The 17,081-nt window shown below is 38.1% G+C and overlaps 2 protein-coding genes across 2 annotated transcripts in view; one reads left to right on the top strand and one right to left on the bottom strand.

The window, feature by feature from the left end:
• LOC143693661 (spermatogenesis-associated protein 7 homolog) overlaps positions 1 to 6,602 on the top strand; it is a 34,835-nt gene extending 28,233 nt beyond the window's left edge. Inside the window, exon 10 of the mRNA XM_077176319.1 lies at positions 6,477 to 6,602. Coding sequence (XP_077032434.1) covers positions 6,477 to 6,602 — 126 coding nt within the window. The remainder of the gene's footprint in view (positions 1 to 6,476) is intronic.
• A 2,511-nt stretch (positions 6,603 to 9,113) lies between these two features.
• CENPF (centromere protein F) overlaps positions 9,114 to 17,081 on the bottom strand; it is a 35,298-nt gene continuing 27,330 nt past the window's right edge. The window contains exons 16-20 of the mRNA XM_054630202.2: positions 16,650 to 16,811; positions 15,155 to 15,341; positions 13,976 to 14,455; positions 12,493 to 12,686; positions 9,114 to 9,986 (exon numbers count right to left, since the gene is read on the bottom strand). Of these exons, the coding sequence (XP_054486177.2) occupies positions 9,786 to 9,986; positions 12,493 to 12,686; positions 13,976 to 14,455; positions 15,155 to 15,341; positions 16,650 to 16,811 (1,224 nt within the window). The 3' untranslated portion in view covers positions 9,114 to 9,785. The remainder of the gene's footprint in view (positions 9,987 to 12,492; positions 12,687 to 13,975; positions 14,456 to 15,154; positions 15,342 to 16,649; positions 16,812 to 17,081) is intronic.

The raw sequence follows: 17,081 nt of genomic DNA, 5'->3' as shown, positions 1-17,081 counted from the left end.
ATCCAGGAAAGTGGAAAACATATCTCCTGGGCTGGAAATAGCCACTGAGATGGGTCTGTAAGTGCATCATTTCAGGAAATTGATGGGAAACTAACACAGCACCTGCAGGGGTGAGGGATCCAGTGCCCATCAGTCTTCCAATGAGCAAACTGTTCCAAGTAAGTTATTTCTGGGAATTTTATCATATAAAACCAAAAGCTTCTGAAGACACAAAGTAATATCTTACACTTGTTTTATGCCTTTGCTTTTAGGAGGATCATAAAGTGTTCATTTTCAAAAAAATGCAGTTTTATGACACCAAAAGTTTTATCTCAGGTGAGGGGAAGATGGAAGACATCTGATAAATGGCACCCTGCATTGTTACCAAACATTTCAGGACAGGAACATAGAACAGCACAGGCAGCTGAACATCACAGTGGTGTGGAAGCTGAAACTGAAACGCCACTTTATTCAACCAAATAAAATAATTTCCTTTGATTACTGTGCAAGTCTGGCCTTGCTGATAAGACCTGGCAGAAAGTGTCATAGGTCTTTCACAGCCATTAGTGGAAACGTCTATTTTTACATTTCTAAGGGAGAAAACCCCTTCTTTTTGATGTACCACACCTCAGCACTATCTTGAGTCACATTGAAGCAGACACAGGAGAAAGCAACCTCTGCTTAATCCCTGGCACTATCTCCTACAAGTCCTTGGCCCTTCCCTTCTCAGAGTGCCATACCCTTCCTACTTAGCCCATGTGCCTCGTGGGATTGCCTAAGGAGGAGACACATCACTAACGACTGTGGTTTGGGATGCTAATGCAATAATTAGTGGCTTAATCATCAAAGTGAATAAGCAACTTACAGACAGTCCCTTTCAGCCCTGTGCACTGTTACCATTTAAATACAGCATTTTGTAATGGACCATAATTAGATACTGCACATGGGAAAGTTTTAAAAGTAAACCAGTAAAAATGAAAATGACTGCTCTGAGATGAGCACAGGACCCAAGTTTATTCTTCTCACAACAGAAAATGTCAGTCATCTGGTATGTGGAAACTTTCTTCCAAACCAGTACTGACCCAGTGGCCCCATCACAAGCAGAAGGGGAAATGTCCTGTGAAACAAGTTTTCTTACCCCCGTGACTTAAAGTAGGAATATTGTATCTTAGCAAAATTTTAGAAATTCCAGCATGAATAGTTTAATTTAAATTCCTTCTATTTCTTCTGAAGTTTCAACTGGATGTTCTAATTTCACTGCCTGCTCTGGCCATTTATACAGCAGAGCTCATCCCATTTCAAGTGCACATTCAGTGGTGTGCCTGCAGGGGCAAACACCCTTTTCTTCAAGTTGCCTATGTAAACCAGAGTTTCCAAACATGAAGTGGAAAACGGGACAAGTACCACCCAAACGTGATCCATCTCACTATCAGAGGACACGTGTATGGTAGATTCTTCACACCTGCATTGGTTACTGTGGCCATTGAAACCAAGCCTAACCGAGACCATGATTTAGTTATAGGTCATCAAGCTTTAAAATGAGGTCTAGAGGGGAAACTCTCATAGGTAAAACACACTTTTGTAAAACTAATACTCACCTAGTTAAACACAGGATCCAATCAGCTAGATCAGCACTGTGCAGGCCTGGCCACAAGTTCTCACACATCCTAGCCTTCCATAGCCTTGGCTGTTATACTGGATTTTTTCCTTTTGTTGAAGGTTCATTTTAGCAGTCAAGTCAGCAAAACAGAACACAAAAGATATAAAATTACCTTATAATATTTACAAAGAGCAGCCTTGCAGACAGGTTTTAATAACTTTTATATTAATTCAGAAATTTTTGTGAGAATTTCTTTTGAGTCATGGAAGAGGTTTAAAGTTGCTCTTTTCAGTTTCTTGGGTATTTCTTAATGTCTATCATAATACATTAAGGGCATAAACTTCTCAATAGAAAAAAATGCTGAATACTGCAAATCTCATCAGTCAGTTTGACAAAGCATGCGCATGAAGAAATCCACTGGATCCCTATCACAAGGAGTTTGCTCCATATTTTCTGAACACTAATATTCCAAGCTACAAAAGTGACTTCTTTTGAAGCACTGGTTGTTTTGTGTTTCCAGGTCATGGAGAGTGTTCATTATCTTTAACATGTTTCAACAGAACAAGTAATTTTCTCTTAAAATGGTTAAGATCAAATGCTTGTTGTAATGACCTTCAAACTGAAACAGAATTTTAACATTTTCCCAGTCAGCTCCTCAGAGCTTACTGGGAAAATGTTAAAATTTTTTGCAGCCCATTTTTTCCCTTTCTGTGTGACAGCTTCCAGTCTCCATTCCATGCCATGGATACCCACAGGTCTTCCTCTGCAGAACAAAGAGGCCATTATCTCTCAATAAAGCAAAGTTCAGTGAAGGTGCTCCAGGAATCCTAATTGATTAAACTGTAATCCATTTTCCCCTTGATTCATTCTGACAGTGATATTAATAATTTTCTCAGTCTTGAGCAAGTCAAACCACACTGGTCAGATGCTCTCAGTCCATTCTGCAATCATCTGCCATTCAGAATCTACTCTTGTACTTTCCAAGACAGGTGAACTGTTTGCTTGCTTACTAGCCACCTGCAATCCAGACTGTTGACTGCACATTTCAGCACCATTTCCCTTCTCCCAGTATGATTATACTGGATCACTGATGTCTTTTAATTCCAATAGTCTTGGTTCTTTGTAAGGCTGAAATAGAAAAATACATGGGGTCACAAGAAAATATGAAAAAGCACCTGTTTTTGCTCCAATGAATTCTGGATGTTTAAGCTGGTGTCTCACCTATGAGGAGCCTGAGCACATGGTAGGTATAACCTTGGGCTACATACAGTCCCAAGATATGATGGAGCAATCTTTCACATTATTCCCACACAGAAAAGGTTAATTTGCTGCTACTTTATGCTGTGTGTTCCATGGAGCACTACTCCATGGAGTTTATTGTAGGCAGGCACTTCCCATAGAACATGCTCCACTAAAAGAAGTAAGTTAATTTACTCCTAAAGGTAAGAGCCAAGTGCTTTCTAGCAGTTACCTGCTCTGTAGGTGCCTAAGACAGCTCTGTAAAGGCACAGAAGTACCACATGATGCTCAAGCACTGCTCACGCTGCAACATCTGTGACCTGGAAAAGAGGTTCTTGTTTCTAGCCTTTTCTGGTATTTAATGTAGATGGAAGCTGCATCTTTCAGAAGGGGATTTTCCAGGAGAATTTAGCTAAAAGATAGATATTCTAGCAAAATGGAAGATAACTGCAAAATTCCTTGCAAATGGAAGACAAGTCTCTGGGACTTGAGTGAGCTAGAGGAAATAAATGAATGAGGTAGTGGGGACAGAAGTGAAACACCTACTTAACTGAAACCTCATTTCAGTAGTTTTCTCCAGTTAATTAAGTATTGAGGAAAATGGATGCAGAAAGTACATTTTAAAGCAATCAAGTACTGCCAGAAATCAAGCCAGCAATTTGAAAAGAGAACAACACTGCTCTCTGGCATCTGACAAAATAAGATATTTGACAGGGAACAATATGTGCAGTACTGGTTAATTGGGAGGCGAGGAGAAGAATAATCATAGCTGCATTACTGAATTTATAGAAGTGTCTCCAGTGTACCACAGGGACGATGTGAATTTGTGGAATCCTCCTGCCTGCTACAGCAAGCCAGCAATCACTTACATTCCCATCAACATTTTTTTCAATGTACCCTAGACAGCAATGCAGAAATAGCAACTGTGGTGGCTGAGCCCAGGAGAATTGCCTTTAAAATGACTGTAAAATCCCCCACTTTCCTCTATTGATGAAGAGATATTGGATAAGAAACAAGTGGGGAAGAATTAACACTTGGTCTCCTACGCTAAAGCTCATCAGAGCAGGGTACAACCCTTTCCCAGTTATCTGGGAGTATGGAATATGGCTATTTCAGCATCAGTTCTACAGCAGGTTAGGTTGACTGTGTGTTTTTGCAAAGCACCATTTTTGGAGCAAAGACAAGACCTTAATTTCCCTCTCTTTTACTTCTAAGCTGTAGCCCAACACCATGGGAACTCAACCCATAAACTCAGCTACATTTTGGGAGCTCTGGCAGTACATTCAAGGCTGTATTATCTTCCCTGCAGCTGGTTCACTCACCTTCCATTTTTAACATGTCATTTTAAGCACATTAAAATGATGCTTTCAACACAAGAGTGCTGCTTTGTCAAAGAAGTCAGCAATGGGGATGGAGACACCTGAACAAACCAATCATTTGGTACCCTTCCCAATCATCCTCAGAGCAGTGTAAGGGGATGTGCACTTTGTGGGAGATTCTTATTTAGATTCTTTGATATAAACCAATATTTTCATGTGTCTCAGCAGTAAGTTTGCTGGCCTGAAGATAATAATCAGGAGTCAGATACCAAACACATATAAAAAGAGAAGTAAAAGAGCAGCTAACCAAGTTACACAAGCAGTGAAGCAAGTAGATCTGGGAATCACAAAATATATTCTTTCCTCTGTAATTTTTCACAAGAAATTGAAGAGAAGGAAAAATCCCAGAGGATGAAGTATCAGTCTTCTCCATTACTACTTTTAGCCTCCATGATTGGAATCTAAGGCAATTATGTTAGTCCAAAGTTAAGTTAATCCAAACTATGCTTCCCTCAGAAGAACTAAAATCTTCAATCCCTCAGCCTGGCAGTGTCTAAAACCATACATAAGTTTAAATATCAACAACAGTGCTGAAAACAGACTATTTTTCAATTTGAGGTCAAAAGAATACAGAATACTTCCCTTTCTCTATACTGAAAAAAAAAAAGAATTGAAGCAGTCCCCAACCACAATGAATAACTTCCAACTTCCCATTTTGCCTCTAGAAGAAAAAAAATGAGAAGTCAGATGTGGATACACAGCCTTCATGAAAAAGTGAATCTTCCTTCACAAGATCAAATGTATTTACATTGTATTTTATGTGGTAGTCAGCAGGCCACCTAAGTAAAGGAGCCCTGAAATAAAGGAACCTCTGTATCTAGCACAGAGCAGATACTCACTAAGCTTCCATCTGTTTAATTTATGAAGCACAGTAGCAGAAAAGCAAAATACAAAGAGCTGCTGATTTTTCTATGCACCCATCAGACCTTTCACTGAAGTATTTTCAACAGCTGTATTGTCAATAGAGATCATGATTTGTCTGCTGTTAAAAAAGCTTCCAGGAATAAAACCCTGCAAAAAGCCAAACAGATTTAGCTGTTACATAGCTACATCCTGTTTTTCTATGTTCCATAGAGCTTCTGAACTCTACACTGAAATAAGTGCTTGGGTGTGCATATAAGTATGTCAGAGAACATCCACACACACAAATATATATATATATATATATAATATATATGTGTTATATATACACATCAATCTATTATGTATACATCCATCTATGTATCTATGTATCTATGTATCTATCTATCTATCTATCTATCTATCTATCTATCTATCTATCTATCTATCTATCTATCTATCTATCTAATCTATTTACAGAGATCATCTCCTATCTCCTGGCCCTGGAACTATAGATAGACTAGTCCATATAGCAAACAAGTCCACAACATTGCCTTTGAATACTGCTATTGCAGACTGCTTTCACCATAGTCCACCTTGCATCCACTTGTCAACATCATTAATTTCAAACAGCTGTTTTCAATTGCTGTTTTCTGCAGAAAATTGCTGACAGCCTTTTGTAATTTATGGCTATTTAGGATAAGATAGCCAAAGCAGAGGGAGGTGAAATCATTAAGGGTTAGACAGATGAAATCTCAAACAGCAAGAACAAGGCACCTGAAACTAGCTCGAGGACAAATTTGGAGTGCTCTCCAGCACCTGGGCCACGGAGTGGCACTGGGTTTTTTTTCCTACAGTGTTTACATTGTTCAGCAGTGTTACCCTGTGTAGAGGGAACTTGTTTGGCATGTGTTGCATGGAGAAGTTCCCCATTAGGTGTGTGTTGCACTTTTCTCTGTCATCACCTTCAAGGTTTTAGGGCACTATTTGCTTTGTTGTCTAACACACACTTCTGAGACCAGGCACATTTGGATTCATCACTGGTATTTTTCTTCCTGCTTAAAAGTGTATTAATTTGCATCAACTGTAGGGCACACCAACAAAACTAGCTGGATAGTGGGATTGTGATTCTTCTTTCAGCTCCATCTCTCCCTCCCACTGGCCATCACTGGATGAGCACTCTTCCAAGTGGTCCCAGTGAGCCAACAAACGTAGGAATGGCAGCACTGTCCCCAAGGGTGGAAATGCAGGGCGTGCAGAGAACTCGTGATCACCCCTGCATCCAAAGGGGCTCCACAACTCATGGCAGGATCTGATATTTTAAAAATTTTACATTTTGACCCCTGAGAGATCAGTTCCAGCACTGGCCCTTAATAAGAAGAGTCCAGGAAGAGCAGCCAACAAACAAATTTCCTCTTATGTTTTTCTTTCATTACTAGGTAAAAAGGAGAAGAATAGTTCAAAGTCTGAAAAAAGAGCTGAACATCACAAACCACCCAGACCCTTCCATCAGCTGTGGGGGAACATGGCAGAAGGATGCCAGCATTCCTGCAACATACTTTTAATGTACAACTCCGGGCATTTCAGGGAGCATGCAAAACCACTTGGGACAGCAAACTAGATTTTACACCAATCATAATGTAAACCTTGGGTAAACAGGAAAGTGAAGAAGAGATCCAGCTAATGCACCTTCCTGTGATGTAACACAGTATCACTATGGCAACAACCAGGTTAGCATGCTAAGAACAATAGCAAGCACCAAAGACATTTTTACAGGGACTTTTACCGTCAGAGTAGAAAGCCACATACAAGTGTCCTTTCTTTCATTAGAGAGAGGTGACAAAACACATCCTATGCAATCCTACTAGGAATCCTGATGAGGCACTCTGATTTTTTGCTCTGCATGTTTGATATACATATAGGTTGGAAATTATTCTCTTGATAGAGCTTCCCTGTGTGGATTGTGACCTCATCAGTTTGCAAGGGAATGTAAAATATGAAGTCCTACTTTCAATAGATTCAGGCATTAATCTAAGACCTCTTTAAAATCTTAACCTACAGCAAAATACATACATACCAGTACTCCAATACATACTAGTTGCTAAAAAAACCCCAGACATGGAACATTTCAAAATGCAAACATTTCACACTAATGAAATATAAAGGGTTATAAAATACAAATGCAGCCATGTAGGAAAATATGTAACAACTAAAGTCTCAATGCTTTCTTTTACTGATGATAGTTACTTCTTTCGCTATAACATAGTTGTTCAAATTTGTCTGGTTAAGATTAGACAGCTTTCTAAAGATAGATGTTTTTTCCACACTCTTCTCCAAGTGGGACACTTTTCAAGGCATCAGATTAGAATAGAAAAACACTGATTTGGATAAATAAAACACACCAGTTTTGTTTGGGTTTTTTCTATTATCGGCTACCAAAGCCTTTTCATACCCATGCTTCTATCTCAAGCTTAATTTTTTTTTTTTCATTGCTAATTCCACAGATGAGTCATTTGTCAATATACAAAACTTGGTCTGAAATAATTGAGTTTTTATGAGCTTTGACAGCATCCTGACATAAGATGAGGCAATAAAATGCATCCTTTAAGATAGGTCCCTTTCAGTCTACAAGGATTGTTTTAATTACCTAACACTTGAGTTAACAAACAACTGGAGATGTTTAAGAAAAAGCCACAAGATCTACTGCTGTGACCCCAAGCCCTGGTATATCCAGTTACTGAAGGATAGTTTGTGTGGCACGATTTTGATCTTTTGAATAATGAAAATATTTTCATTTGCCTGATTCTGTTACACATACTTGATACAAAGGTTGAATTTCTTTAAAGATGTTTTAGTTAGACTGATGAGTAGATAATTTGTTCTACTAAACTGACTGTATTCTAACAGACAGTATTGTAAGAAAGGCAGAATAATAGTGTGTATGTATATGTAAAAAAGAGAACTCTGCTTTGAGGGTGAAACTAACCATGAAGTAGAAGGTATCATTATATTTTGAAAGTTCAGCTTGAAACCTAAATATTGTCTCTTAGTTTAAGGAATTTCTTTCAAGGTGTAGAAAACATTATTACATACTTTTGTTGAAAGAAGAAACAACATCTTTTTGACACAGTAACAACAACAATGTGAAAATGCCTCTCTGCTGCGTATCTTGGAGCTTTAGGGCACCACTGCTCATGTACAGGAGCTTGATTTCCCTAATACCTGAATTATCAGCAAGTAATTTCTGCTTAGTTGGATAATGACTGATGTTGTTGATGTCACTTTTTCTATAGTGTTAAATTGGTCTGTGCTGCTGAGCAAGCCCAGTTAGACCTTTGAAATCCACAAGCCGGGGTGAACATTTTTGTAATGAATCATTCTAAATTCAAGTGCACTGTCATGAACTGTATGGAGTTATTGCTCTTGTATTGATGATACCAGAATCTTATATGCTATTTCCAGAAAAGTCACTGTATTTTGATATCTCAAAGACCTTTCCGGAATGACAAGGAGGTACCCTATTTCTTGACACCTGAATGTTTCTCAACACATCCATTCTCCTTACATCAGGTACAGCTCTTCAATGATTTTCATAGAGACAGATTTGAGGCTAAGCACTGTCAAAGTGAAGAGTAACCTGCAGCAGAGCAGCAGCCAGCCCCTGCTGGTAGAACAAGAACAAATTGTTGTGATAGGGTCCTTTCTGGCCAGGTACAAAGTGCTCACCCCCATCTTGCTGAGGTTTACTGGCTGGCCAAGGGCCAGTTGGCAGATGTGCAGATCAACATACAACCTTCAGCTAGGGAAGTACATTGTCAGATGCTTTGTTTCAGGGAAACAGGCAGTCCTCTTTGGCTTTGTTTGAATCATGTCTCACCCCTATTTTCACAGTATTATTCCATCAGGAAGAAGGGGTACCAAGAGACAGAACACTAGCTAGGCTTGTAAACTGGATGCAGTTGCCATCTGGTTCTATATTTTAGTGTTGCACTTAGAAAATAAGACATTGTTTCATTTTGAATCATCCAATAGCGTTTGCCACATTTTTACTGGAAAAGAGTATTCTTAGATACTTTAGTAAGTTTATTTTCCATTTGTAAATCAACCAGTAATAGACAATAAAAATGACAATTAACTACATGGCAAAATGCAGCCACTTTTTCTATGTTTTAATTTTTTTAACAGCTTTATAAAGAAGTATTTACAGAAAATTCTGCAATTACATCTAAAAGGAGGTTGTAGCCAGGTGGGGGTTGGTCTCTTCTCTCAGTTAACCAGCAATAGGACAAGAGGACACACAGACTCAAGCTGCACCGGGGGAGGTTTGGGCTGGCCATTAGGAACAAGTTCTTCACAGAAGGAGTAATTGGGAATTGGAATGGGCTGCCCAGGGAGGTGATGGAGTCACCACTCCTGGAGGTGTTTAAGAAAAGACTGGATGTGACACTCAGTGCCATGGTCTGGTTGACAAAGTGATGTTAGGCCATAGGTTAGACTCAATGACCTCAAAGGTCTTTTCCAACCTAATTGATTCTGTGATTCTATAAAAAGATCAGTTATATCTGTTCACTACTATTTCAAAATCTTGTGTGACTATTGGCATTAGTAAATATTCACAAAGAAGCTCTGCAGAACCCATATATCGTTATTCATAGGAGAAGAGAAAATGGTACCCTCCAGATAGTTCTGGTACTTATTTACAAACTGGTTTTGAGCACCAGTTATTCTGAGTAGTGACTAACTCAGATTTACTGCACCTTACAATTTTCTTTTTGCTCATCTTGCTCAGATAATCCTTGTTCATTTAGGGAATTTTTTGCTTTGTGCATTGTGTGACTCTCCCTAGCATTATCAGAGAGAGGTTTTGGGGATTGTTTCTGCAGGCAAAGCGGTGACCTTGATGTAGAATTCATTGGTGGAAAAGCTTGGGACCGCTGCTCATCATTTTCCTGTAATGCAAACAAAAACATCCTTGTTTTACTGGTAATGGAAAACCATATTAGCTTTCTGCCTTGGGTTGAAAGACTTGCTGCAAAAGACTAAATATTGGGAATTTGCAAAAGACATAGACTTATTGGAAGCAGAAAAACATATTTTTAAGGCACTTATCACTCTGAATACACAATACAGTGAGGCTTGATAACTCTTGTTTTGTTGTGGTATGAGATGAAATATCTGCTACACTGCTGGCAAGCTATTTTCCAGTAGCAGAAAAAGCTACACAAGGAACAGACAGTACTATTAAGCTGTTTACTAAAGTACCTGGTAGTGTGTACCAAGAGCTGTATTTAATTTTTTCTCTACATATTCTGCAAATGTAAAGCACAGGTGTCACTTTTTTGCTGACATCTGGGCAGAAACCACTGCTTTCACATTTTGACCGATGTGCAGTCAAAGCACTCAATTTAAATTCTACATTAAATTCACACAGAAAAGTGAATAAATTTGCATATGAACATGACAGGCACTTTTTAAGCACCTTGAGAAATTTGCAACAGTTTGAAACTAGGTATTTGAAATAAAGTAGATGCAAGTATCTGTCAAAGAGAAGGAAACAAGGTTTACTTCACTTTTAAAACAAGACACCATTTACTGTATTAATATAAAGCATGAAACAACACCTTTTAATGGTTTCAACAAATGATGAAACAATATGAGCAATTCCTCCAGAAATCCCTAATGTACATCATCTTGAAATAAAACCAATACACATTCAGCAGTGTCTGAGAGAAGGGCACAAATTCCTGGAACTGATGACTTTTGCATATTTACACTTGGGGGGAACAAAACCAACACTGGAATTTTAATAACTGCGATCTAGTTGAAGGTGAGGAGTAGCCTGTCCTTGGACCTAGACAATACAATTTTAGACAAAGAGGAGGAATGTTTGGGAAATCCCTCCTTCAGTTAAATGAGAAAATATTATTATTGATTAATTGTTTCTTGCTATAACCCTGACTATGGTCAGCAAGAGTCTACAACAAGCTTATACCATGCTGGCAGGTGATTACTACACAACTTTCTGTGACTGAGGCTTCCTTTCTGTTTTGCACTACTCAGATTCTTTACAAGCAACACCATTTGTTTCTAAGGTTATAGGGAAACAGACAGGAGTATAAATAAAATTTATTGGCATCACTTAATGAAACAGTAATAAAACACAGACCTCCAGGCAATGTCTGTAAGAAGCAGCAACTCTTGGCAAGTGGGGTAATTATCCCTTGAAACAACATACACAAATTCAGTGGATTCACTCTCACTGCAAAACACCAATTTTCTATTGCTGTAGCTCCAAAACATTATGGGTCTGATCTGATTTGTCTTCCCCATGGTGCTTTCTGGCCTCAAAAGCTATACATCCACTAAACTATGTGGCATTTGTCTTTACTTACTTTTGGTATCTTGCCAACATACTTTATGTGCTAATACAAAATAACTGGATAAACAAAACAAAACAAAACAACCAAAAAAAACCAACCCAAAGCACTATGTGCAAGATTCTGCTGATTTTGTGTAACCTGGCAAACTGGAAGGATTTTTATCTACTGACATTTTTCTGTGTAGCCCTCATACAAAGGCTACCAATAACTATTCTTTTATTGCTCAACTTGAGATAACATGGTTACAAACTCTGGAGGAAGTTTTGGACAACAAAAGGTTCATTTCTGTCCTAAAGTTGGAACAATTTTCTATAATCTGCAAAGTATTTGCATCATCTTAGAAAGAACACATTGCTCTGATATACTGTGAAACATTCAGCAATGTGTAAAACACAAAGCTAATGTAAACTTCAGTTACTAAGCTTTTTTTTAGTAACAGTCCACTTTCAAAAAATAACTGTGTAATATTTATTTGTTTTGATAACATCAAAATCTGGTAAGCATGACCAAGCTGGTCTAGTGGAAGGTGTCCCTGTCTATGGCAGGGAGGTTGGAATTAGCTGATCTTTAATGTCCCTTCCAACACAACCCACTCTTTATAATCCAAATGCTCCCTAGTGACACATTTAATAGCCTCCCTACATTTAATAATGTATCTGTAGCTATTCTAGAAATTCCAAGAAGAGCTGTTTGCAGAAAACTTCAAGCTCAAACTCCTAAAGGTTAGTCTTTTTGCTGGTTACTTTCTCTGCAACCTAAGAAGTTACAGTATAAGGAATATCTGCTCTTTAATATCCATTATAAGAAATTGAAAACATACCTGTATTGAATTTACATTTCCCACTGGCTGTTCCTATGAGCTCACAAATAACAGCACATGAACAATTTGCACATTGATATTATGGTAAGACCTATGTCATGTTTCAGTCATTCAGTATTTATGATCTTCACTCTATTTTTGAGGAACATAAAGAATGGTATGTCCTCAAATTCACTTGGCAAGATGAATATGTTTAGTGAATGCATTAAGTCTTCCCCATGACTTTCATACCCAGATAAAATTTTTCCAAGTTACCTTTTGTGGTTTGCTGCCACCAGGTGTCAAAGAGCAGCGCTCACCAAGATGGTCTGTTCTGCACTTATGTGAGTCCTGTGCAGGCAAAGGCCTCCTCTCACTTGAGGAAGCCAGATGGGGACTGGATCTGAGGTGCAGCGTTGTTCTGCGTAAAATGTAAGGGCTGACCTTGCCCCTGGGGATGTCAGCAAACCCTGAAAAATAAACAGCTTCTATAAAAACCTAAAGCAATCACACTTCCTCAAATGGATTTCTTTTTTCACAATAGGAATAAGATAGCTGATTGAAATAAATCATCTGTTCCATTGGAGAAAACGGAACAAAGAGATTGCTGAATAGATCTTGCATATTCCAAAATTCAAATGCAAAACTTGTATATCACAGAAGAACCATTGAATTACAAGAGCAATTCTATAGAAAAATAAAAAAAAAATCAAACAAGTGTTTCATCTTTTTCTGTATAAGTACATTATTATATGGAGAGTAATTTCAAACTGAAAACCAGTACTGGTTAATTCACGATACCATGATATGATGCTCCTGATTTTTAACACTTTTCTCTGTGTAGAACTATTTATGTACAGACTGTTTATTATCTCTCTATCTAGCCTAAAAGTCAAACATGAACTGGCACGTATGTCCTCAGAACAGGGCTACTTTTAGAAGATATAGTAAGAAGTGAAATGCAAATAATGTTTAGCTTTAGAAATCCTGACTTCTGTGAGTGACCGCCAAAGTTGAGGCTATTCAGTATCCTTATGGTTTGTCCTTTAATGATGGCAATTACATTAATTATAAAGAGCAACTTAATAGGTAGTTGAACTTAGAAGATATTTTTCAAGCCCTGAATTGTGCATCTTCTCAGTTACCCTCTGCTGCAGTGAACCCTTATATGGAGTACCAGGCTGCCTAATTTCATGGCATTCACAGCAGACAAAGTGAACTCTCATGAAGATGAGAGTTAATTAATTAATCTTCTCATGAAGATTAATGTCTTACTGCTGTGGGCAAGTCAGTTTCAACTCAGGGAATTTTAGTCGATTCAATGTTTTGCAAATTAACACACTTTAATTACTGGTATTGAAAGAAATAAAAGCCCACAAATAAGCAAACACTTGGGGAACACACATGGGCTTCCCTCCAGACACCACTCCTTCCCAGTTTCTGGTCTTCAGTTGCCTCACTGCACAGTACACCTGTGAGTGAGGTGATGGGAGCACAGGAGACTGCCAGGATCACTTAACTCTTAGCAGAATGGGAATTATTAACTCACCAAAAATGTATTCTGCTGGTCTAACACCAGTGCTCCATAAGCTAACTTGGCACCAACTGCCACATCTCATTGACTCCTTTCACCTTCCATCACGATCACCAAAAATGTTTGCATAGCCACCAACTCAGAGTGAAAGCCATTCAACGAAACAAAAGAGAAAAGCACACCTGCTGTGCTCAGAGAACATTTGCCTTTACAAGACATAAATACCTTTTTGCACTATTTCTGGAAGCCCATCCAGCTCACAGTCAGTATTGTCCGGACCCTGCAGATTTTGAGAGATATCACACTTCCTTTTCTTTTTCAATGAAGTCACTGGAGCAGGAGATCTTGGCTCTCCATTGTCTTTCCTGCTGTCTTCACATCTCTGCCTTTTACTTGAAAGCTTAGTGGTACCTTCATCTGACCTTCTGTCTTTGACAGAGTGTTTGCTCTTTTGTGTTAATGACTTCTCTGAATTCAGCAAAGGAGTGCTGACAGCATCACTCGCTCGCTGTTTCAGCTGAGTACTCAACAAACTGACTTGTGTTTTTAGCATCTCATTTTCTTCCTCTAGTTTATGATATTTAACAATAAGAGAGCAGTATTTCTCCAAGTTCTCATTTGCTTCTCTGGTCTTCACTTCTGTAGATTCCTGCAATTCTTCCAATTTTAACTTAATTTCTTCTGTAATGGCATTATCATCAGCATCTTTTCAAAGAAAAACATGATTATTCATATAACTGACATAATAAAATATGCATATGTAAGAATTCATAATGCAACGGTCACGAATCTTTTAATTACATGTTTTGTAACACTGCAACTATAAAAAAAGACTGCGAAACAAATTTAGTAGTATGATAGACATAATAATGTCCCTGTTAAATTGAGCACAAATACACAAATTGTGAAAAGAATCCTTGAGCAATGCATGGGGAAATATTTTCCTTCTCATTTTGTAATTTCTGAACACTCCATTTGCACCCTTAACTTGCTTTAAGTATCATTTATAATACAGTGCATCTCATGAGGTGAACTAAAACATTAAGAACAGAGCATGAGAATCAGAGGGAAAAGCTTGCTGGAAAATGATAAAAGAACTCACATACAACTTCATAAGAAAAACATCCCTTTTCTTCCTCAAGTCACTTACACCAAAAATGTAAGATTTAATAGATTTATTCAGAACCTAGTGTTGTTTCTGAGAAAAGAAACAACACCTTTACGAGGAAAAAGATTAGCTAGATTTTAAAAATGTCTGACATTTGCACTCGTAACTTTTTATCCTAGTTAAGAATAATGCTCTGTACTAGAGCTGCATATGCAAGTGGACATTTTAGGGAACAAGAAAGTTTTACAGATTAATGCACCACTATGAAAGCATTAAGACAATCTAGATTCAGTTACCTTCTTTATTATGCTTTGCCATAGCCAGATTTTCCTTCTTAAGCAGCTCATCATGTTCAGCTAGTTGTTTCTGCAACTTTTCCTTTTCCTGTTCCAGCTGCTTGCAGGATTTCATCCACATCTGCACTTTACTGTGGGCATATTCATTTTCCTTCTTCAGCTGAATTATAATGTTACTATTATCAGCCTAAAAAATAAGAAATTCAGTTATTTCACCAGAAACATAATTCGTCCTTTTAAACATTATAATATCAAACAGAGTAACAGAATCACTGAAGTTGGAAAAGGCCTCCAAGATCATTGAGTCCAACCTTTAACCAAGCACCACCACATTAACTAATTCATAGCACTAAGGGCTACCTTGAGCTGTTCCTTCAACCCTTGCAAGGGTGCCAACTCCACCACTTCCCTCAGCAGCCCCTTCCAATGCTCTACACTGTTTTCTAAAGGACAGAAATTCTTCACAATGTCCAACCTGAACCTTTTACCATCCCATTGATCTGGTACCAACCTGTGTGCAAATATCACACAGTGAGCACAGCCAGAAGCCTTCTCTGCTACACTGACACTACCATGGGTACTGTTTACTGGCACACATCCACAGGACTTTATCCTTGGACTGCTCTTATTAACCAAATTAACACCACAGATGAGAGCCCTAAGAAGAAAGAACTGTTGAGCAAGATGAGCATTTTGTAATTTAGTGTTCACTTGCATGTAAATTGAACTGACTGTTTCTTCAAGAGTGTGTTTATGGAGACAGTAATTCCTGAAGTGGGAGTACAAAGCTGGAGCCAGAAATCAATCACAGACAGAAGCAGCACCAAAATAGACCGAAACCACGGAAAACCAGAAAACAAGAAAAATGCAGGGATAGGATTATTGGTACAGAAGTACAGTATATGTACAGTGAAGCTTCATCTGTGCTACTAAAAAGCAAACCAAGAACATGAAGAGCTGTTCCCAGTTATCGGTAGCTCACAGTATGTGGAGCTCATATTCCAGCATCCCTGAGGACAATTCTGTAAGAGAATTACACTAGTTAAGACCTGTAATGAGAATTCTATATAAAATGGAACTGAAAAAGCTGAATCAAGAGCAATCTATCAAGACTAGTGCATAGAGATAGACCATGGTACATTTTACCATCAAAGTAATTCACAAACACAAAATAGAGGCACTGCAAAGTCTCTCTGAGTGAATTCTAACCACATTTTAGCTCAGCTACAATGCTTACTGTAGTCAACAGACTGCTGTGTTTAGGTCACAGAAACCAGTTCTAGGTGATCTCAGTCATGGCACACAGAACAGAATTTTTCTAATGCACATCAGTAGTAACTATGTTTTCTCCAGGCTCTATGTTCTCTTTAGTGAAAAAAAGGCTGTACCAAAGTCAAGCCACAGTTCTGGAGCACTGGCTCCCAATCCTATGTTTATTTCACTACACAGTGTCTGGAATCTCATGCAATTGGTCATACTTAAGGGTTTTTCTTACCTTAGTCTTTAGGAGTTCTCCTAAGGACTGATTAGCTTCTTTAAGGGAATTATTTAGCTGTTCTTTATTTGACTTCAAATGCTCAATTTCCAGTTTTTGCGAGCTGATAAAGTGCTCCAGTGAACTAATCTTCTCATGACAGGCCTCAATTTCTACTTCATTCTAAAGAAAGAAAATGTGCCTAATTACTATGATACCAAAAAGGACACCAAGTTTCATTTTAAAGATGTACCTAACAGCATCTCACAAACCCACAGGAATTCCACAGCAAATTTAATAATTATGTTTTAAGGAGTTGAACATTAAAAGGGTAATTTGTCTCAAGTATGTATTTTCAATACTAGAATCTTGCCTCTAAGAAGACTGTCAGAAGAAAACCCTTATATTTAACTATAACTTGCTTTTACATCTACTTTATATTAATAAGAATGA

This window comes from Agelaius phoeniceus, chromosome 3 (genome assembly GCF_051311805.1).
Source record: "Agelaius phoeniceus isolate bAgePho1 chromosome 3, bAgePho1.hap1, whole genome shotgun sequence".
NCBI lineage: Eukaryota > Metazoa > Chordata > Aves > Passeriformes > Icteridae > Agelaius > Agelaius phoeniceus.
The sequence above is the reverse complement of the archived record's forward strand: the minus strand, read 5'-3'. Positions and strand labels throughout refer to the sequence as shown.